The sequence below is a fragment of the Strongylocentrotus purpuratus genome, unplaced genomic scaffold (assembly GCF_000002235.5).
Source record: "Strongylocentrotus purpuratus isolate Spur 01 unplaced genomic scaffold, Spur_5.0 spur5_scaffold_19, whole genome shotgun sequence".
In the NCBI taxonomy this organism is placed as follows: Eukaryota; Metazoa; Echinodermata; class Echinoidea; order Camarodonta; family Strongylocentrotidae; genus Strongylocentrotus; species Strongylocentrotus purpuratus.
Window position 1 is genome coordinate 7,641,920 of NW_022145604.1, and position 22,824 is coordinate 7,664,743.

The 22,824-nt window shown below is 38.2% G+C and overlaps 1 protein-coding gene across 1 annotated transcript; it reads right to left on the reverse strand.

The window, feature by feature from the left end:
* Window positions 1-120: 120 nt before the first annotated feature.
* LOC100893805 (uncharacterized protein C10orf67, mitochondrial) lies at window positions 121-22,503 on the reverse strand. Its single transcript, XM_030990184.1, has 16 exons — window positions 22,359-22,503; window positions 18,031-18,151; window positions 16,526-16,669; window positions 15,721-15,795; window positions 14,712-14,864; window positions 14,088-14,226; window positions 12,451-12,509; window positions 11,218-11,283; window positions 10,061-10,126; window positions 8,073-8,180; window positions 6,998-7,155; window positions 6,083-6,170; window positions 5,566-5,670; window positions 4,455-4,563; window positions 3,886-3,970; window positions 121-256 (listed from the first exon to the last, which is right to left on the reverse strand). Exons 1-16 carry the CDS (start codon window positions 22,463-22,465, stop codon window positions 196-198), a joined length of 1,644 nt encoding a protein of 547 aa, XP_030846044.1. The 5' UTR covers window positions 22,466-22,503; the 3' UTR covers window positions 121-195.
* Window positions 22,504-22,824: the final 321 nt, after the last annotated feature.

Below are 22,824 nucleotides of genomic sequence, written 5' to 3' on the forward strand. Positions count from 1 at the left end.
CAATTTCCCAGGAAAACTCAAGATAATGTGTCTTTAGTAGAATATACTACAAAGATTTGGGGAGGCTGGGGGGGGGGGGGGGGGGGGGGGGGGGGGGGGGGGGGGGGGGGGGGGGAAGGGAGGAAGGGAGGAGGGCAAAAAGAACCAAAAGAGACACAGCTTTATATTCCAGAAGTTCCCCAACATTAGCAGGAATCAGGATGCCATCAAAATACCAGGGTTGGCGGACGGAGGTCTGCTGTCGTCGTTTATCCACCTGAGAGGGCGACAGAGCACATATTATAAAGATCAGTATTTTCACCAGAATGCAAGCAATACAATACCAGGTTATCCACCATAGGCATACATAGAGATTGTGCAGGGCTGGAGCGAGTGCAAGGCTATACACAGACATTAGTGAGGAGAATGCACATGCTAAAAGGGTAGAGCTATATGCGAATTCAGGAAGCAAGTGAAAAAGGTTAAGTTGCGTAAGAGTAATCAGTGCCAATGTAGTCATGAACTAGGGCCCTGTTTGATAATTGTTATAAGCTACTAAAATCCTTGCATTTGATTGGCTATTAGCAGATTTGTCATGGATTTGTGGCAGTTTTTATTGTATAACCAATATTGAAACTTAGCTTTAATATCTTTTCTTTTATCGTATTTTATCTGTATAAACATCTAAATGTTATCCCACCTACGTATCAAGGTTGCAATAAACCTGTAAATTGTTAATTATCAAATTTCTATTTCATGTTAAACGAACGTCAATTTTATATCATCAATGAAACTGTAAATCGTATTTAAATATACACAATATTTGTTAAGTGTTCTATATATTTTAATGTGTTAAATATCAATGCAATGTTATGCCATATACTTTTTACTCTTTAAATTGAACAATTTAATCTTTTAGCTGCATGTCCGATGATTTTTATCTCAATAAACCAATACAATACAATACAATACAATAACAAGTTTTATGAAACAGCTATAGGGCTCAGATTTAAAAGAAAAGCAATCCCATAAAGCATGTTGCATGAAAAAAATTGCATGAAAAAAATTGCCATTGATATATCATGGGAGTAGGCATACTTGTACATGTAGAATAGAAGTACTTGGATGACATCAATACAGAGTAGTCAATAGAAGAGTATATAAGTACGGCAGGTTGGTGCAGGGAATTAATTGAGAGGGCATGTGCAAACAGCCAACTTGAAAACACATATTGCAGGAAAAAAAAAATCCTAATTACGAAGCGTGCAAAGGCACACAATTTGCAGTGCAGGAGTAAGGCAAGATGACGATGGTGCAACTAAAAACCACAGATACAAAGGACACAAAGTAAAACAATCCACAAAGACAATGATAGCTGACTGATAACAGGTGCAGGTGAACTCAATCATGGAAACCAAGATGTGTAGATATAATACATTTCCAGTTATGAAGCAAGTGAGGGTATAGCCACAAAAGGCAGAGCATTGGCAGACAGAGGTTGTCAATGGCATGGGAAGTCAGAGACAGAACACATGGAATGCGAAATACAAGTACCGTATTAAAGCCATTAGGGCCCTGTTGCATAGCACTTACCATCGATGGTAACTCGATCTGCCATTAATATCAACTACCATGGCAACATAACAGCCAATCAAATCAAGCTATAGGTTTCCATGGAAGTTACCATTGACAGTAAAGCTACCATTAATGCTGAGTTTTTTGCAATGGGCCATAGTGTAGTCTATAACAATAAAAGCACATAGTGAAACATCATAGAAATTGATGAAGAAGTTGGGATGGAGAGAAAGAATGCAGAACATGAGCAGAAAGGGTTATTTTTTAAATTTGTTACTAGAATGAGAAGTCAGAGACAGCACAAAAGGGATGTGAAATACATTTTTATAATAAAGAAGTGATCATGAAAGTGTATTAGCACGAAGTACACAGAGACAAGTCTAAATACATTAAATGCAGGTGCTTTGTTATCTGAATGTCCCAGACTAGATAAATTTTTAAAGCAAAACTAGAGCTCTGGTGAACCAATATTTCTCTTTCAATTACATACTAGTATACAAATTCTATGAGTACTGTACACATAGGGATGGAAGATACAGATCAAAACCAGCATACAAATAAGTTCTCAAAGATAACTATATTCTTTTAAAACAGTATTCATGAAATGATAGAAGTTTAGTGTTATTGTAGCAACATACATGTAATCAACAAAGCATGTATTGCTCCACACTAACAATCTTTCTTTAATTTTTTAATTTTTTTAAAATGTAGATAAGGAGAGAGAAATATAAATAGGGTAATAAATGTAACCAATATTTTTCAAAAGCAGTCTAGACAGATGGAGTCCCTAGATAATTTTGAAATGTTGGGCCCCTTTTAGTGTCAACCCTAGCCATAATCAGTGCCAGTACCACACTGATCGTTTCTGTGCCCCTTCAGAAAAGACTTGTATAATTCAAATGCGAGGAAAAAAATTATGGAGTTTCTCTTTGAGCACACAGAATATCAAAATTTCATTGTAAACTGTGTATTCTAGTCCCCTTTGGCAAAAGTAATAGATAATGTGGAAGGCAAATAAGTTTAGGCAAAATTCTATTCAAGCATGCAGATTGATATTATTTGTTCACAATGTTTTCTATTCCCATTTAGCAAATGCACAGATAATTTAAGAGGCAAATAAGTTCCTGCAAATTTCTATCCCAGTGCGTAGAATTACAAAATTTCATTGTACACTGTGTATTCTAGTCCCCTTTAGCATATGCAAAGATATTTTCTACGGCAACTAAGTTTAAGCAAGTTTCTCTGTGAGAGCACTAGCTGACAATTTTTAGATGATAATTCTATTGCTTTGAACTCTGCAATTTTATTTTTCAACTATTTGTTTTACTGCGATGAGCTTTTGAAAAATGTTAAAAAGTACCTTCAGAAACCATTGGGTAAAAACCAAGGATTGCTGTAATCTTTCATATATGTGGTAGTTGGGTTAGGAAACATGTCGATTGCACTGAGAGGGTACATGCAGGGAAAGTACAGGGTGAGAGTTAGGATGTGTTAAGGGGTGCGAGAGATGGGTGTTGCTAGAAAGGGTGATGGAACAGTTATTCAATAGAAACAAATATAGATTGAATTTTTGTACTGCAACATCATTCCTTCTTCATGAACTAAAGCTTACTTGATCATACATTTTAATTTCTGTTCTCATTTAACAAACATACATCTACTTGCTAGTGCTACTATGTAAATGTACTACTGCTACTAAACTTAAACTTCTGCTGTTAGAACAATTACTACATTTCAATCGACTGATACATTTCTATTTTTATCACAACATGGACATGTATACTACAGTCAAACCTGCTTTAGTGACCACCTGCCTACAAAAACCACATTTTTTTCCCCCTAGCTTGACTAATGGTTTCTCATTGAAATATTTACTAAAGGAACCTGTCTATAAAGACCAATTTTTGTGTTTCCCTTGGAAGGCCGCTATAGACAGGTTTGACTGTACCGTAACTACTTCTACACTCATTTCCAATACTGCTGCTACTACTACGTACTATTACCAATTGAGGTAAATAGATATCACTTCTACAACTAATTCTACTTTAAATACTATTAATACCTATACAACCACCACCACGACTATGACAATGGCGATAATGATGACCACTACCACTACTATCAATACCTAATACATGTACCACCGCCACCGCCACCACCACCACCACTATTACTATGACCACTACCACTACTATTATCACTACCAATATTACCCCTCTAAAATATAAATTTGTGCAAATGTGCTGTTGGTAGACACTGATTATCCATGCTACTTTACACAACACATCAGTGAAGGGGGGGGGGGGGGGTGTGCACACTGTTAAATCTCACCTGGGTGGGGGAGGGGTAGGAAGGGGCAAGAAGTTTCCATCGGTGAAGGCTTCATAATCATCGTCTGGTTCTACGATCTGACCCTCTGTATGGCAGAAAGATAAGACAATATTACTTGGTGAATTTATATGGCCTGTATACAGGATGTAGCGTTATTGAAACATATGACCTATTTGTGTTAGTTTAAAAAGATTTATTATTGAACGTCATTTCAACATAAACATCTATAAAATCATTCCAAAGTATTATGTGTAACAAAACAATAATGGAAGCACATACTGTGAGACATTATTTCCTTCATCAAAATTAAATTTAATGATAGTTTTAAAGTTAAACACCTTAAAGACTCAATTATGGTAACATTTTCAAAGTTTGCTTGATTGCTGAAAAATTAAAATGCATGTTCCTATCAACATTTTGGTTTGGGGAGTCAAAAGCTGAAGCCAAGTTATCTGTTACTGCTTGAACCCTTTCAAACAAAATATTCAACCTGTTTACACTATTTTCAGTAAAGCCAAAAATGAAACATTGCAAATAAACATGTACATTAGAAAAAGTACGGAACTAACCATTCACTGAGAAAAGCTCTATGCCTCGCCCTGGTGGTGGGGAGACGGTGTATGCTGACATGACATCAAGTTTTCTGTCCCTGGTAGGATTAATCTGACCTATACCGGGCTGAAAGGCAGGAAGGGGTAAAAGAGTTTGTAAATATCCGCCTTTCGGATGGTTACGTTAAAGGTCGGTCCTCAGAAATATTCATATCTGATTGAAACACGTCTGTAAAAACCCAATCACACACACATACGATGAAAATCATAGAAAATAAGCATTTTGATAATGTTACAATACATGTACCAGACACTTTCATGCTCATGAAATGTTTGCAATTAAATTTTGCAATTGATGAAATAGGTCTTCATCACATGATCTGGCAACAATTGCTATGTGGTCAATTTACTACCATAATGAAATTCTTGACTTCAACACTAGATCAAACACTATACCTAACAAGAACCAGTACCAGAACCTGAAACCTAATCATAAACCTACTCTTAACTCTTTATATGCCACTCAAATAATCTCCCTGTGCCCATCGTATTCATCAAAGGAAAGATATACATGAGATAGATATAACAAAGGTTTCAATGTTATCAAACTGTTTCCAGTGCAAGATATATCTATACCAGTGATAAAAGGTTTGTCATGAAGCACATCAAGACCGAACTGAATTGATGACTTTGCAAAGACACTGTGTTGCATGAAGGAATCTTTCCCTCAATTGGTGCCTATCATTTTGTGCAGAAATGCATGAGCACATGTACAAAGAGGCAAATAAAGCAATGAAAGTGTTATTTAATGAAATAAAGTTTGGAGTACATGGTGCTGGAGCACTGCCCAAACTCAGGTCATTGCCATACTCCAGAGTAACATGTATTTTTCAGCAAACTTTTTAAGCCTATCTGCACTAGTTTCGCCAGGAAGGATTAGACCTCCCTGCATGGCCACTGACAGGTAGTTATGTCATCAAATCAGCTCTCAATTAACATAAGAAAAAAAGGGATCGTGGGGGACCAACGGTTCCGCTTAGGCATTGTTTGCTATATAGAGGGCGCAAGTAGCTACAAGTAATACAGACAAGCTTTAAAGCTTACAGTGAGAAGTGAGAATACTACATACCAGAGGAGGATGTGGTCCCTTGCTGTGCTTGGTGTTGGGTGTTGGCTGGGGCGCCTGGGGTTGGATGGCTGCATTTCTTGACACTTGGCTGCCTGGGGCATCATTCTGGGTAGGGAGAACATGGATTATAGGGAGATTTCATCAATGAAATGTATGTACCTACGGTATTTAATCATTGTGATGAAAAACCTCTGACTTGTTATGTTTTCTGGGGCATCATTCTAAATAGTAAAAATGACATCAACTCATGGAATAAATCCATGGTTTGAAGCTCTAGAGGCACAGTACATGCATGTCATGATGTCCAATGGGCGAGCATTAATACAGCTACTTACTAATGCACGTGCTTATAGAGTGGAAACTCAATTACGGCGTAGTTTAGACCATGGTGTAAATTAATTTCCCTCACAAATTGGACTATATAGATTTGGGAGATAGTCTTCTATGATGGAAATGATATATTCTATTCTATTCTAACAGTATTTAAATCGGACAAGATTAGTGTGTTGATACTTACAGCATACGTGACTGTTGCATGGTGGAGAGTGGCAGCTTGCTTCTGTAGCGTTTGTCGGAGATAGCTCTCATCCTTCAAGGCATACATGCTGAAATCAAACAATGTTTTAGAAACAGAATTTTAAAAAATGCTGAAATTCGACAATATCTCTAAGAAAAAAGAAAATTAAAAAACTATAGGGCCTACCATTTTCTCTCTCTGTCTCTGTAATTAATTTACTTTCATATGAGCTGCAGTAAAATTGCTCTCTCTCATGGTAGCTTTGCACTCTTTGGTATTAAATATACATCACCTCTCTCTTCTATCTCTGCCTACCCTCCCTCTCTCTCTTTTTCCCCACTCCCCTTCTCACTCATTTTCTCTCTTTCTTGTCCTCTTTTCTTATCTCTGTCTCTCTATAATTTTTCTTTTCAAAAAGTGTCCTTCCAACTTTATATTTCAGTTGTAACAAACCCCCTCTATAACACATTATCTTCTGATAACAAGTTAGTGCTAGCTTAGCAATCTCTTTTATTTGTCTCTATCTCTCGTTCCCCTCCCATTTTCTTTTGTCTCAATTTATTTATCCCTTTTTCCATTGCTCTTTCTCTCTCTCTTAACTCATCTTCTCTGCAGCAAGCTAAACATCTTCTCACATAATTTGATTCACTTGGCAAGCTCTTTTTTTAGCCTTGCTCCCTCTTTCTTTTGTCTCACCCTTTATCTGTCTATCTATCCCTTTTCCCTTGCTCTCTCTCTCTCTCCCTCTCTCTCTTAACTCATCTCCTCTGCAGCAAGCTAAACTCCCATAACTTGCTGCTCTTGGCTAGCTCTTTATTCGGCCTGGCTATCTCTCTCCTCTTTTATTTCCCATTCTCTTTCTGCCTAGCTCTTTCTATCTCTTAATTTCCAACCAGCTCTTTCATGTAAACTCACCTTCTCTGCAAGACACTAAACTTCTTCTCCCATAATTTAGTGCTCTTAGCCAGCTCTTTCTTCAATCTTGCAATTTCTCCTCTCAGATGTTTCTCCAGTCGATTCAATTTAGATATTTCTTCTCCTGACTCTGCTGCCTTTGCAAAGGTTGCTTGTTCCTACAAATAGAATTAAAGCATGATTATCTAATTAAAAGTGACTGTTTTAATTGAGTTGTAAAGGTGATATTCATTTTCAACAGCTGAAGTTTGTGGCACGTAGCAGTGTACTACAAAAATGACAAAATCTTGAACCTCAAATGACTTTCAAAAATACTATTGTATAACTGCTCTATAAATGAATGAATAATTGAATAGGAACAATCTTTACCCTAAATGGAACAGAGTAGAAAAAATTCTTGTGGATGATTTTTTGGCATCATGAGCTTTAACAACTTTATATCTGAATCTTACACATATATGGTGACAAATGCAAATTAGCATCAAATTTATAATCAAGCGTCAAATAACTTTCTACAATTTAAGATTTATTATGAATTACATCCGTTATCAATAATATCAGAGATGTGTGGCTCTCATTGATATGAAGATATGAAAAACTAAAAATATTGGGGTTGGTATATAAAACTTGAAAGACATGCTTGAAAATACAAATACACAAATATAGAAAATAGCTGGATACGTGTAGCTCTTTTCAGAGTCATTAACAAAATAGATCCCTGTTCCATGAAACTTGCTATCAATAACAAATGCTAAATTTCTATGGCATATTTGTTCTCAGTCAATCAAATGCCACAATTTCAGTAGCTTATAACATTATTGTAACTTGTTAATTGTTACGGATAAGTTTGATGAAACACTAGGGTCCAGGGGGGCGTTTCACAAAACTTGTCATCAGTGACAAATGACAGTTTTGTTATAAGCTACGGTAATCCTTGCTTCTGATTAATTATCGGCAGATTTGTCACTGATTTTAGTAATTTGTCATTGAAAAAAGCTTTATGAAACGGGTCCCTGTTCCTTATCATCCAAGAGGTCCCTCAATTAGAAAGTAAAGAAGAAATGCCAATATTTACATTCTTTTGGAGTTCCCTCTCTTGCTTCTCTTTCTCCGCCTCAAGTTTCATCCTCGCTTCCTCCGCCTTTTGGGCGTCTGCTGCGTGTTGCTTGGCGAGGTTCAACATCTGAAGGCAAGAAGAAAACAAGAAATAGCTGGAGCATTTCATACCAAATATAGCATATTATAATGGACATACATAAATTACAGAATTTTATACACACACAATTAAAAAACTATTTTATGCGCATAGTGGGCATTTTATACACAGATTAGTTACTTTCATACACAGAATTGGGAATTATCATACACAAAAACAGGTAGTTTAGCCATAAACTATGGCATTTCATTCACTGTATAGGATATTTCATATATAACTAGGGCATGCATTAAACAAAAATTAAAAACCTTATGGCATTTCTTACACAAATCAGCCATTTCATACACAATAGAGAGCAATTTAAATACAAAATGGGCACTTTATACACAAAATAGGATGTTTTATACATATGTGAGCATTTCATACACCAAAATAGGCTACTTCTTAACAGCACTCTTTTTTTAATACAGATTGCACTGCTACCACATGGTTTTAACTTATAATCCCCGACTTGCTCATGTTTGTACAGGGCCATTGTATTCAACTACAAAGACTGTGCCCTACTGCCTTATGTATAGTTGAATAAATAAAGATAACAGGCCAGGCAGAGATATCACATGGACCTTGAAACACACATTCAACTGCATGGTCAAAAGATAGTTTAACCAATCGTCTCCTGTAACCAGAGTTACCAGACGGTTCCTATATATGAAGCCTTTATAGGAAAGAGAGAATTCAGGAGCCAATGGGTGGTATTTTCATAAGATAAGCCGGGACTATAAGTCCAGACTAAACAAGAATTTTAGTTCACACTTCTATGGAATGCTAGGTTTCATCTTCCTCCTTCAATATTCATGACAAAGATAATCTACCAAAGACTTTGTTGAAACTCAGTTCATACTCATATTATCTTCTTCTTCCCATTTCATTCCAAATTAATTTTTGGACACGTTTCATTGAAGGATTAAAATAATCTGTACAGGGTAAATGAGTTGGCAACAGGCATTCCATAAAAGTGTAGACTAACTTAGTACACGCTAACTTAGTACGCGCTACCGGAATACCACCCAATGGGTTTAATTTCTATATTTCATTACTATGTTTCATGAAAGTGTGCCTGGTTACAAATACTACATGTATTTGCGCATTGCCTTGGAAACACCAGAAGGATTATTACTCTTAACGTTTTTCATAATCACTTGATAAAGACTTTAGGTATGTCAAAAAATTGTAACCTAATAAAAACTTTTGGGTTTGAAGCATGAAACTTCTCTTCTTCATCACTTCTTTCATGTGTAATGAATACATTGTACAGGTTTTGTGGCATGTAAATGTGTGGCTTAGTAACAGACATTTTGTTGCTAGTGTAATTCAAAATTATATTGAATCAAAATTAAGTGGGCAAGCAAACAACAATTGTTAACAGATTTAAAAATGGCATTAAAGGTTAAAGGTTGCAGGCCAAAAAAATGAAAAGGTTAAATTCCAACGGCATTTGAAAGACAATACTAACTTAGAACTTTCCTCAAAACGAATGGTCTTCAGTGAAAATGGCTTTTAGCAGGAAAATAGTACCATTAGCTGTCGAATCAACTTAAGTGATTGCACTCACCTAAGTAATACTAAGTAATAGTCTGATTTTCAAACTTTTTTACTGAATGGTCGTACGTTTTGTGCTGCACAAAGATTCAATCAGTTTGATTTTGGCCATTACAAGTAGTGGGTTATTACTGTAGACAAATGCTCATGTACCTCTTACAGCTCTTTTATGTACGTTTTTACCAAAGAATATGTCAGTCAGTCACTCAATACTGTCTGACAGTGAAGTCTAGAATGTAAACGGGTTTCCTAGCATAAGATAGCTACAAATATATTAGTCGCAGAAATTCCACAGCAAAGGGACTTACCTCATCTCTTGACTTCTTCATTTTTTCCTGCATATCTTTTTCCTGGTTCAGTCTCTGCTTTTCAGCCTGAAAATTAAAAATAAAATAAAATAGAAAAAAAAAAATAACATTAAAATATATCATTCAGCTGACATGATACAAATCCAATCCAGGTATTTATAAAGCGCCAATATTATAGTTGCCTAATCAAAGGCGCTGATGACACTGAAAAAAAAATACTAAAAATGTCTGTTCATGATTCTAACTGGGAAAGACAAAAAAAGCAGTGACTAATTGAAAGCAATCTGAAATAGGTATGTCTTTAGTTGAGTTCTGAAAGTGAATAACTGGTGACAAGAGCGAAGGATTTGGGGAACACCATTCCACAATATCTTGATGCACAGGATGATCGATCGATCCCCTAGAAAAGATGTTATTTTTGTTTATCCTCTTCCTCATCTACTCAAAGTTATTCCCTAGACAAGTAAGTAAAGCAGATATAAATGCACTTGTACGGAAAAAGAACACACGCTTGAATTGAGCTCGTCAGCTCCGTGCACAGGGTCTTAACGTTACCCTTTAATTTCTTCATACTACCTCACTATTAACCCTTAGAATGATGGGTAAAGTTTTCCCTTTCTTGTTCTTGTCTATGTACACAATATTGTACCAACATTATTTTTGAGGGATATTGGCCCCCCCCCCCCCCCAGAAGTTTATTTAATATGAAGGTAATTCTTTTGAAGAAAAAAGGCTGGGGCAAGTGAGAATCAAACATGCTAAAATATTTGTTGTAGCATCCTGTACAAGCATGGCTTAGTGTAGGTTTTCCTGGATTCCATGGCACCAGCTATTTATGTATTTAAAAAAATATGTATTCATACAACTGTAGTTGCTTCTTAAGATCCATATTGTTTGGAAAGTTGATAATTGTGCAGTTCAAGATTATCTACTATTTTTCTTGAAATGTTCTAGGTCTTTCACTTCTTGGTTTGGTATATAAAACTTCAAAGACATATATGATAATACAAATATATATGAATCTAGGAAACAGATGGATACATGTAGCTCTTTTCAGAGCTACAAATAAAATGGCCCTGTTTTGACTACAAGGTCTGTAAAATCAATAAAAAACAATATATAATACAATTGCAATAATGGCTGAGATGCATACTAACCTGTCTCTTCAAGGACGAGATCTCTTGCATTGCTGTAGCTTTCGATTCTTCCAACTCCTTCAGAAGCTGTGGAAACAAAAACATGGAGAAGAAAGTTTTAGCTCTTTTATTCGTGGATAATGAACTAATGGCAAGAGGGGGTGAAAAAAGCTACATGTAAGCATCAGCTGTCTATATGCCACACAAACAATCTCCCTGTGCCGCACTAGCTGTATTCATCATGCTATTGATAATACCAAAGGCTAAAAGATTATCTAACTGATTCAAATGCAAGATTAATTTACACCTGTTATTATTATTATTTTATTTGGCAAATCAAGCATTCAAACATGAATTGAGATAAAATCAATAAAAAAAACACATAAATATTGCAATAGCAGGTGCTTCCGGTCGAGCTGCCCGGGTATGGAAAAAGTTAACCAAATAACTGTGATCTGCACACCTTCCTCCCCACACCCGACCAGATGCACCAGATATTGATTGAAATAAAGCTTTAAAAAGAAAAGAAAGATGAGGAGATGGAAATGGAGAAAAAGGGAGAAAAAAGGGAGAAAAAAGAAAGAAAAAGAAAAAAGGGTTGCCATGGAGCTAATCAAGACCAGAAATGAGAAATGTTGCAAAGCTGTTGAGTTCCACACAGCAATCCTTCTGTCAAGCAGTTCCTATCATTGGTAAGTGTGGCGAACGAGCAACCGTGTAGCGAGACAAAGGAAGCAATCAAAGTGTTAAAGACCTCTAAACATGCTCTCTGGTCTCTGTGTTTTATTTTATTTCATCGCATTTTCGCTCTACGGCACCATACGTGAACGACGGTTAAAGGGATCGTTTAACAATGTTAAACCTGAGATGCATGGCCCTACATGTTACCAGTGTCTTTGATATGATGTAATATTGAAGCCCTAAAAAAGTTGAGCTTCCAAATGATCATGAAGTGCCTCAAAAAAAGTAAATATCTTTGAGTGACTGGTTTTACCATACAGTACTCATTTTCCCCAATAGACTGTAGTGTTATGAAAAACCATTAAGAAAACGCAAAATTTGATTTTGATTTCCATTCATAAATATCTTGATAATCAGACAAGCAATCAGCTTGTAAAATTCATGGGGTTCCTGACTGAACTAAAGGTTTATAATTATCATTACAGCATGAGCTAAATCCAGGACTTTGTTTCAGAATCTGAGACAAAGTTACCGGATCCCTTTAACAATAGAATTGATAACATGATATCTTACCTGTTTTATGTGTATTCGTTCTTTCTCCACATCTTTGTTTAGTCTCTCCATATCTCTGTCTGCAAAGAAAGAAAGAAAACGAAAAATAAAGTGATGGCTCTGTGGTAAATACGTAGTCTTGTAAAAAAGAGGTTCTGGGTTCAAAACTGACATGATGTACTTATGCCCTTTTGTAAGGTACTACATGTATTCTTTAATTACCAGGCCCCTCAGATAGGACCATTGGCTGTAGATTCACAGGTTACTATCTAAAACGATATAATTACTTGCTTTCTAGGCAGCTAGGTAATATAAAAAGACATCATCATCATTTTTGTGGATGAAATTGAGACATAACTGTGCAGATGTTCCGTTAATTGCTACATGTAACAGGGCATCTATTCATTATCAAATCCAGTCTAATCAAGGAATTTGACAAATGCCAATTTGCATAATGCTCAAAAGACAAACATATGGTGTATATGCAGACCACGATTCATCTGGGAAAGACTGACTAATGCGGTGGTCACAACCCGCCGTACTTGCAAGTGAGTGCTGTCCAAGTGCAAAAACGTGGGCAAAATTTGGGTATCCGTAAGTGGTGAGTACCACCTCCGGTACGGATTTGGGAGCATGCAGACACACCGTAGCACTTTTAGTGCACAAGGAACTTTAGCTGCGTTCGGGCTGCGGTCGGGCTACCGATTCACCCCCAGTGCGTGTGACATGCGTTGCTGGTACTCCCTCCCTGCCTTTGCCACTCCCTCCCTACGTTTTCAGAAAAAACGTGGAGGCCGTGGCCTCCCCAAAAACACGCACAGTGGGTTGTGACCAACGTTAATGTGGCTAGTTTAATGCAGGAATAGGAATGCAGATTACCACCTCGCCCCCTCCCTTTTTCACACCAAAAGACATTTAGACAACAAGGTACCACATGGGTAATTTTCAACAATACTTCATCAGGAAAGATGGTCAACTGAGGTGCAATCAGATCGTTTTCTGACTTCCAACATGACTTTAAAAATCATACGCGTGGGTTCGTGTCCAGTGATGAGCAGACAAAAATATAAAAATAATTGTTACAGCATTGTGTGTCAGCGCGCCCCTTGCCTCTGTTCTCGATACAGACTCAGGATCAGGGGGAAAACGCTCTGTTCCTTGGACAGAACATTAACTGTAGGCCCTGTGTGTAGGAGGATCACACCCTGTGCACTTCAATATGCTACACTTCTCCCAACTAAAAGCAGGGTGTAAACCAGGGGGGTGTTTCACAAAGATCCTATGCCCTAACAATTATGGAAAGCCATTAGCACCTTTGAAAATATTTTGTAAAAGTCATAAAATGTTGATTCAAATCATTCATATTTTCTATTTTCAAGGAGATTTTCTTAATGTGGAATTTATAAAAAGTCTAAAATACTTGAATTTTCGGTTTTGAATATATTTATTTTAAGGCTACAAATGGCTCTCCATAATTTTTTAAGTCCAACTTAGAGTTAAGTTTGACTTAGGATCTTTGTGAAACACCCCCTGGTGTCTAGTGTGCCTGCATTACACAACAGGTAATCTTCCTGCAGATCTTTGTCATAGGCTCCAAAGCCCTTTTAAGATTAAACAGAAGAAGAAGAACACTCAGTTTAAGTAACTTATGAACTTACTCAATTCTTCTATGAGTTCATCTTTGCCGTCTAGAGCTGATTCTAAACCATCCACTTTCCTCTTCATGGCCACCATCTCATCCTTGAGCGCCTCCACCTCATAAACGGCAGTGGGTGTCGACGCCTCACTCCTTGGGGCCTAGAGAAAAAAGAGAAATCTCAAATGTTACATGCATGTAAGTCACTCTATAATCTATTCATTAACTTATTAAGACTATCAAACATATTTTTAATTGAAATTAAAAAGCGATGGTCATCGATTCGGCATTGTTTGCTATATAGAGGGCGCAAGTAGCAATAAGTAGTGCAGTAGGGCTTTAAATGAATAAAGTTTAAACAAATGGAAAGAAACAAAAATGTTGTAAAGTTGGCCAATTACGATTATAGGCTAAAGTTGCTTAACAACATGCAACAAAATTAAATCACATTTCTGATGTCTTAAGATCTGTCAAAAGTGTAGAAGGTCTGGACACATATGCCAATGTAGATATGGTCTGTATGTTATAAACTGTAGGAATGATTCAATTTGATCATTAAATAACAATAGAGATAGGAATATTACAAGTTTGCGATTGTGATAAATCCCAAGCAGTTGCAACTGTCAATAAGACAGGTTTTACTCACGTTTGCCTGTTGTTCTAGTTGCATCTTGAGCATCTCGATGATGCCTTCCTGAGATGCTACCTGATTCTGTAGTGCCTTGTGCTCATCTTGTAGGGCGGCGGTGTTACTATTCTGTTTCTTCAGCTCAGCGTTCATCTTTTTACTTGCATGATTCTGGGATAAACAAGAAACCATGAATTATTAGAATGTATGAATTTCCCCCTTTTCAGGTGCATTGATTCAAGTTATAATAATTGCACCAAATGCTTGTTTGATTCTTTTTAAACCTAATTAAATATGCTTTATAAAAATATGGTGCCTATTATTCTTCTTGTTCTTCTTTTCTTAATCTAAAACTCTCCAAATGATGAAAAAGTGAAATATGATTTCACTTCATGTAATGATGCTTATGATGCTTTTTAAATAGTTCTATTTCCATGGTAAATTAATATATTTTGGTCTTTAATTCTCTTTTTCATAAAGCTGTAAGATAAGAAACGTTTGCAATTTAAACATTTTGCAAATCATCAATGGTGGCGATATTTTTGCAGCAAAAGACGTTTTGTGAATTGTATGAATTCAATCCATTATTCATTTAACTTGCAGGTAGAAACATGCAAGAATTTCAAATATTGGTGAAATATATGAAGGTTGTTTTCAAAAGAAAATAAGTACTACAATATCAAAGAATTGCATACTGATACCTTTCATCCTGCTCTCATGAGATTAAAATACGAAAATGAAGAAAAAAACTAAAGAAATCAAACAATCTAATAATTTTTTGTTTCAATTTCTTTGCATTCTTATTGATTTTGTAATCCTGGTCACAGGATGAATGATCTGCAGCTTTTTTTTAGGGTGGAGCTTAGCACCCAGTTCTGAGAAAATTATTTAAAAAAATATTTTAAAATTTATGAAATATATTTAGACGTTTGAATAACAAAATATGAGGTGTATGCAGCCCTGCACATCAACAGGAATCAATTTATACATCTATGTCAACCGACTTTTATAGATGAAAGGAGCTTACCTTCCAATCATGGGCGATCTTTGCGATGCTATTTGTGAGTTGTTGTCTGAAGCTTCTCCTTACTACCTCCACGCGCTAGAGAGAGAGAGAAATAAAACACATGAAAATTACTAAATCTTGGTCAAGAGATGAATGAATCTCCTTATTACCATACCAAGCTAGTCAGATGAAAAACTGAAAAGCCTGAACATCTATCCTGATCAAAACATATCAAAATTATTGTTTGAGGCATCTGTACCTCTTATAGGTTTGCCTCAAAATGTTTCCTGCTGCAAGCTTTCAAGGTGTTATATCCCAAGTCTAACCAACAATCTGATTGATGCCTGAACAAAACTTCTTGAAAAGTATTTGAGTACGGCTCCTTCTTCATTTTTGGATACCCTTCTATTGTTCGATGATACTAAGCTTCACAACATTACAAACTGATTTTGAAACTGAAAAAGAATAGTCTCTGGAATTGTCCAGGTAGTTATTGTCCTAAGGGTAATTGTCTAGATGTCAGTTTAATGAGGGTGGGGAGGGGTGTCCAAGAATTCTCTCCTACTTTTTCTCATCATATTATTGTAGAATTCTATAGATTTCTGTAGATTTTTGTACATTTCTTTCCCATTCTATGAACACTCTTTTCACTTTGATTTTTCATTTGCCGGATCAATTTATTTCACCAGGTGCTTTAGTTGGCCGTCTAACAAAAAATAGGTTTTATTGTGTTTATTATTATCGTTATTACAATTATTATCATTATTATTATTATTATGGAGGGGGTAGTAGTCCCAGTATCAGAGTTTCTATATACTTCACTCACCTCTCGATGGGCCTTTTCCAGGGCTTCCACATGTTCGTTGATTCTGCAGTACATGTCAAGAGCTTTTTCTTGGAGTTTGTTCTCATAGTCTGCTCTCATCACCTGCTTAGCCACTGCAAGTTCTCGTTTCAGCTCCTTTGATTCCTACAAAAATTACAAAAACAAAAAATCACACATAGGTAAGTTACAAAAAACTGTGAAGATAAGAAAAAATGTAAATTTCAATGTAAGGGAATTTTCTGTCAAAGACTTACAATCAGGTACATTCTATGATCAATTTTACTCACAAGAAATTAATTCAGACCTGAAATTTGGATTGGAAATGATACAGGAAAAGAAATCTCCCGCTCCATCCGAAGCTAACAAACCTGCTTTAGTGACCACCTGTCTACAAAGACCACATTTGTTGTTTCCCTTGAAAATGGTTTCTCATTGTATCAAGTACGAAATGAACCTGTCTACAAAAGCCAATTTTTGTGTTTCCCTTGGGCAGTCGCTGCTGACAGGTTTGACTGTATAACTAATCAATACATCTACATGTAATTTGTTTTTTTCCTGAAGAGAAAAGTAATCTATCTTGAAATTTTCTCCTCTACATAAACAAAACAAATTTTTCTGTCTCCATCATTTGGGAGTGCCATGATACAAAAGCCTTCAGAATGTTTGTGGGTACTGTAAAGAATAGGGAAATACGACACAACATGTACAGTACATGTTGGTCTAGAGGGATAAACGAAAAACTCATAAAGTGAAACCTGCATACGAAGACCACTCCAGTGAGAAAACAAAATGACTTTACAGGCAGTGAGGTGACATTTGCTTTGGTATCGACTGCTCCAGATTTACACTTTATCAAATATATAGCATAAGGTTAAAGGCTGCAAATAGGTGAAAGGCTAGGTATTTGGCCTAGGGATGAAGACTTCAACATTAAAACGGTAACTGACCACCATACCATGTGTTATAAAATCTCATGGGTTTTATAAATGCTATATCTCACAATGTATAGGTTTCAATGAGGGCAATTTTCAACGGAACGTACCCCCCCCCCCCCCCCCCCACTCCAGCAAAGCATAGAGTCAATGCTAATGCGACTTGACCTCTAGCACTGCATACTTGCTGAGAGGCAGGTATAACACACAAATACACACACTATTGCATAGATCGACCGCACACAATATAACCGATGTGGCCGATCAGAAAATTTGACACTAGACTTACAATTTGAATTATTAATTTTTTTTCTTCTTTTTTTCAGTAAGTTGAAAAAATTGTATTTCACTGCTATTTAGGTGTCATCAATTGTCACTAAAGTACCGATTTTGAGTGAAATCAGTTGAGTTTTGTACAGCGATGATTGAAATGTTGATAATCAATAAAACAGCTTTTAATACACAGCCAGGATAGTAATGCAGCTATGTGTGCCCCTTCCCCAAAAAGCAGTCTTTAATGACAGGGGGTCTTCCTTTACGTATGGCCACTAAATTTGGTTTGACTGGACTTACCCTGAGCAAGGTCTGAAGAACGAAGGTCATCTGCTTGAGTTCCAGGATCTCAGACTCCAGGGTCTGGGATGCCCGGTCCTGACGGAAGAACCCAACCTTCTGCTGGTCCGAGATGGAAGGCCTGGGTAGAATAGGAACAATTAGATTAGAACCCAAACGAGAGGAACCTAATCATACCACTCCAGCAAAGCATAGAGAGTCAATGCTATTAAATGCGTATTGACCTCTAGCACTGCATACTTGCTGAGAGGCAGGTATTATACACAGATACACACACCACACACTATTGCATAGACTCCACACAATAGCACCAATGTGGCTGATCGGCAAATTTGACACTGGACTTACAATTTTAATTTTTAAATTATTCTTTTTAACATCAGCAGACTAAGTTAAAAAAATTGTATTCTACTGCTATTGAGGGGTTATCAATTGTCGCTTAAGTACCGATTTTGAGTTTTGTACAGTGGTGTTTTGAAATGTTGAGAATCAATAGCACAGCTTTTAATACACAGCCAGGATAGTAATGCATCTATGTGTGAATCATACCACTGCACATAGAGTTTAAAAGTTATAAAGGCAAAGATTACAATTTAAAAAAAAGTTTCAGGTCGCGCGTGCGAGTAGTTAGCGACCGTAATAATGATCATCATCCTCATAATGAGGATCTGAGATTACAGTCGCTAACTTCACGCACTCGTGCGCACCCCTTTGTCTGTACACTATACAATTGTATTGTAATTGTACAGCAGTTTGCTGTGAAACCTGTGAGAAAGTAAATTTTAAGTGACTATAAAATCCTGTTAGAGGAATAATTATCTTTTCTTTGAGGTTGGACAAGGGTGGACCAGTGTACAATAATTCGGTAGCATTTGGAAGGGATTCGCCTCCCCCGGAAACGGGGTTTAATGGTGTTTCCTCTGATGCTACAACTAGTGTGAACCCACATCCCGTTTTGGGTTTGGACAAGGGTGTACCAGTGGACAATAATTCAGTAGCATTTGGAAGGGATTCGCCTCCCCCGGAAACGGGGATTCATGGTGTTTCCTCTGATGCTACGATTAATGATAACATCCACGAATCTAAGCAGATTTGTGGCGGCCAGGACAGCATCGGTAAAGTGGCGGGGGAAGTTCCCAACCCAATCTCTAGTAAGAAAGAGCTTCCTTCTCACTCCCCTTCCGCGGGTGCGACCCATGGGGCCAGGCCTCCAACGGAGCCAAGCCCATGGCTGACACCCCCCTGGCCACCGCCTACCGGTCAGAATCCCGACAACCCAAAACTGGACATGGACAGATGTATGCCGCAGTAAGTCACCATCCTCGTCGCCAACTGGAATGATTGTGGGACCGGTTGATTTGATTTTGGGTGGCAGCAAATTCAGTGAACATGTTTGTGTTGCCCCAATCGATGATGACATGTTGTTAGAGGCAGACCTCCTGCGGAAACATCGTGCATACATCAATATACCGGATTCCTTATTAACCTTTCAGGGCGAGTGTATAGAAATGACCTGTGGCGAAGATGTGAATAAAAAGTATTCTTTGCGAAGTCAGTAACCATCCCCCCGATGGCGGTCAAACGGGTGCGATGCAATCTCGATTCATCGCGTACGAGTGACCAATTCATTGTGGAGCTGGATGTAGCCTTGACCGGGTTTGTCCCACATACTCTACATGGTGGGAAGGGTTCAATACAGTTGTATGCTCTTTAAAATGGAATAAGGGGAAACTCATTAGTGAAGTTTTCAGAGCCTCTGTTTTAGAACCCGCCTAGAAGATCCGTCAAGTAGATTTGATGGGGGATGCACAAATCCCTTCCCATCTGCAGGGTTTTTGGGAACGGTCTTCCGAGTCTTTAATCTCAGAAGAACAGGGAATATTGAAGGGTTTGTTGCTAGAATTCGAATGTGTCTTCGATCGCCAGAGACGATTTCCCATGGAACGAGGGAGGAACGAGCATGCCTGAATAAAATGCTGTCACCTGAAGTCATCCAACCTTCAATGTCACCATGGGCATCAGATCCTGTACTAATTAGGAAGCGAGATGGAAGCGTCCGATGGTGTACAGACTATCATAAATTAAACAATGTTACTAAGTAGGACGTCTACCCCCTTCCTTGCATTGAAGAGTGTTTGGATACTCTAGCCGAAGATACATGGTTTTCGAAACTGGATGCAAACTGATTATTGGCAAATTAATCTCCGAAAGAAAGACCTGGAGAAGACAGCATTCATCACCAAATATGGGCTATATGTGTTGTTCGTATGGGTTTGGGCCTATGCAACGCTCCACCTACATTATCCGGAGCAATGACCCTCATGCTTTAAGGGGACTGACTTGGGACATTGCCTTAGCCTTTTTTGGAGGATGTAGTAGTGCTCGGCACCTCGTTCTCGTTCAAGGTGTTGGAGCGTTTTTAGGGACTTTATAGCTTAAGTTAAAGCCCAAGAAAATGTTCCCTTTTCCAACGCCAGGTAGAGTTTCTGGGCGGCGAGGTGGATGGAAGTGGTTTACACCTTAAGGAAGAACACATACAAGCTGTGGTGGGCTGGCCAACACCTTAATGTACTAGAGAGGTGGAACAGCCCCTCGGTCTTGTGAATTTCCATCGAGTCTTCCTTAAAGACTATGCCCAAATAGTAGGACCATTATATGGTCTCACGGGCAAGAACCAATTCGATCAAGTCCAAATATTAATGACCACGTACCGCCCCTGCTACCCAACTCTGTGGATCCATTCATTATGGATACCGATGCGTCAGGCACTGCCATTGGTGCTGTACTTTCTCAAGTTCAGGAGGGACAAGAGCGAACTATTGCTTACGGCAGTTTTTTCCTTATCCCCCGAACATTGACGCTATGGCTGGAAAGCAAGCTCCGAGCTGGGACGAGGGAATCACCCCAGCCAGCTTCAGCTGCTGGAGAAGTTTCCCTTGCCCCAGCTGGGGAGTAGGGGAGAGTCGTGGTGCTCTTCTTCTGAAGAGCCCTCCCGCTCCGGGAGGTATGGGGAGGGGGCTTGGTGCTCTTCAGAGCCCACCCCTTCCGGATGGGTAGATTGCCAAATAAAAGAGGTAAGAATTCAAAATATTAGCGATTTCCCCTTAATTTTAAGTGACCGAATATTACTGGGCATTCTACCCTACTGCCGTAATGATCGTTTATTTCTGTACCAATAACAGGAAATCCGTACTACTAGGCAGCTCTGTTTGCCATGTTGAATCAACAATATTACAACATCATCACATGGGTAGGGTCCCTAATGACCGCATGAGGGCGATATTGCAAAATCACCCTCTGGCTGCATTGGACTCTTTGTCACCAGCGAACATGCTTTTGTGCAGTGTGTGCCAATACGAGGGGCGGATGAATTTCACTTTCTTTATTTGTGATTCACCTCTCATGAATATTTATAAGCACTTACCTTATTTGGAAAACTTTACAAAGCTTCTGACATCAGAATCACCGTCAACCCGATCTGTCTTTGTCTTCAAAATCACCTTTGAGCTCAGTAGTAAGAGCAATTTTGACCGTGTATGAGCGATTATTTGTGCTGTTTTTACGAAATGAACTATGAGACCGGTAGGGACCACCTTAAAGTGTGGTATTATCGGAAAGCTTATGTAATTTGTGATTGAATGTTGACAACTCCAGAGGCCCACAAGCTTTCAGCGATAGAACATACCAGTGCTAATGATACCCTTCCCGCCCCGGCCGGGTTCAATTTTGAGAGATTTCGCGTACGGAAGTGGGCAATTAGTGGCAGTGCCATTTTTGGCAAAAAAAAAATCTCTTTATTGATTAAATTTGTGATTTAGGGTAAGTTCTCAGTGAATTTGCTTTGCATATATGATGTATAAGATAAATCAGTATACATCTATCGCCATTACGGGAATTTTAATTGGAATTTTATTTTTTCATAATTATGACCATGGGATAAATTGGGTCAGGATGAGGAATCACCCTTTTGGCTTTTCCCCATCAAAGTCAAACTCAAAGACTTCTTCAAATTATAATTTCAAGTGGTTGTCCGGCCAGACGAGCCAAACAACACTGTACGTCAAAATTGTAATTACTACTTCTTTACATTTCGAATTTTTTTTCCCCCAACCCGCTGTTTGAATCGTTTTCCTGTGCAGGCTCTGGAGCTCCGACGCCTTCGACGGCGGAGCTCCCTGGAGTTAGAGCCCGCCAGGCGTTGGGCGGCGGCATGGGCCAGGCTGGGCTGGATTCCAGATCAAAGAATGCCATGAACAACTACTCATTTTCCACTTGTTAGAACTCACTACATACTTTTAATGGTTTTCATAATTAACGTAAGAACTTACTGGATATCATCCATATCGTAGGGTACAACAGCTCCATCATTTGCAGTAATATTAGCCAGTTTTTTAGTCGTTGCCTTCGACTTCGGTGGATTGTTGTCACCATCCATTTTGTTGTCAAGAAAAACTACACAGCCGAGAAAATGGTGACACGCCATCTACGGTCGGTCGACGCAGAATTCGAAAGTGATCGTGGAGAAGGCCGGATCGTTGAACCTCGGGAGGAGGGGAGCGGGGGGCGTCATTTTTTTCTGCGGCACAGATTGGGGTTTTTTTTTTTTTTTTTTTTTAAAGAGGTCTTGATTTAACCCTAATCATAACCCTAACCCTTAATTTTCCCATAGGCTCAACACGCACCTAACCCCAATCTGTGCCGCAGAAAAAAATAACGCGAGCGGGGGGTGGGGGGGGGGGGGGGGGGCACACATCAAAGGCCAATCAATCTGGGCACCCGTAACACAAATCTTAG

Bases quoted from the DNA above. Each gene is read 5' to 3' on its own strand.
- LOC100893805 (XM_030990184.1), bottom strand. From the start codon at position 22,465: ATGGATGGTGACAACAATCCACCGAAGTCGAAGGCAACGACTAAAAAA. The intron at 8,181-10,060 runs GTAAGTCCCTTT...TCTTGCCTTCAG, and splicing joins TGAAGAAGTCAAGAGATGAG to ATGTTGAACCTCGCCAAGCA. The intron at 6,171-6,997 runs GTGAGTTTACAT...GTTTGATTTCAG, and splicing joins TTTAGTGTCTTGCAGAGAAG to CATGTATGCCTTGAAGGATG.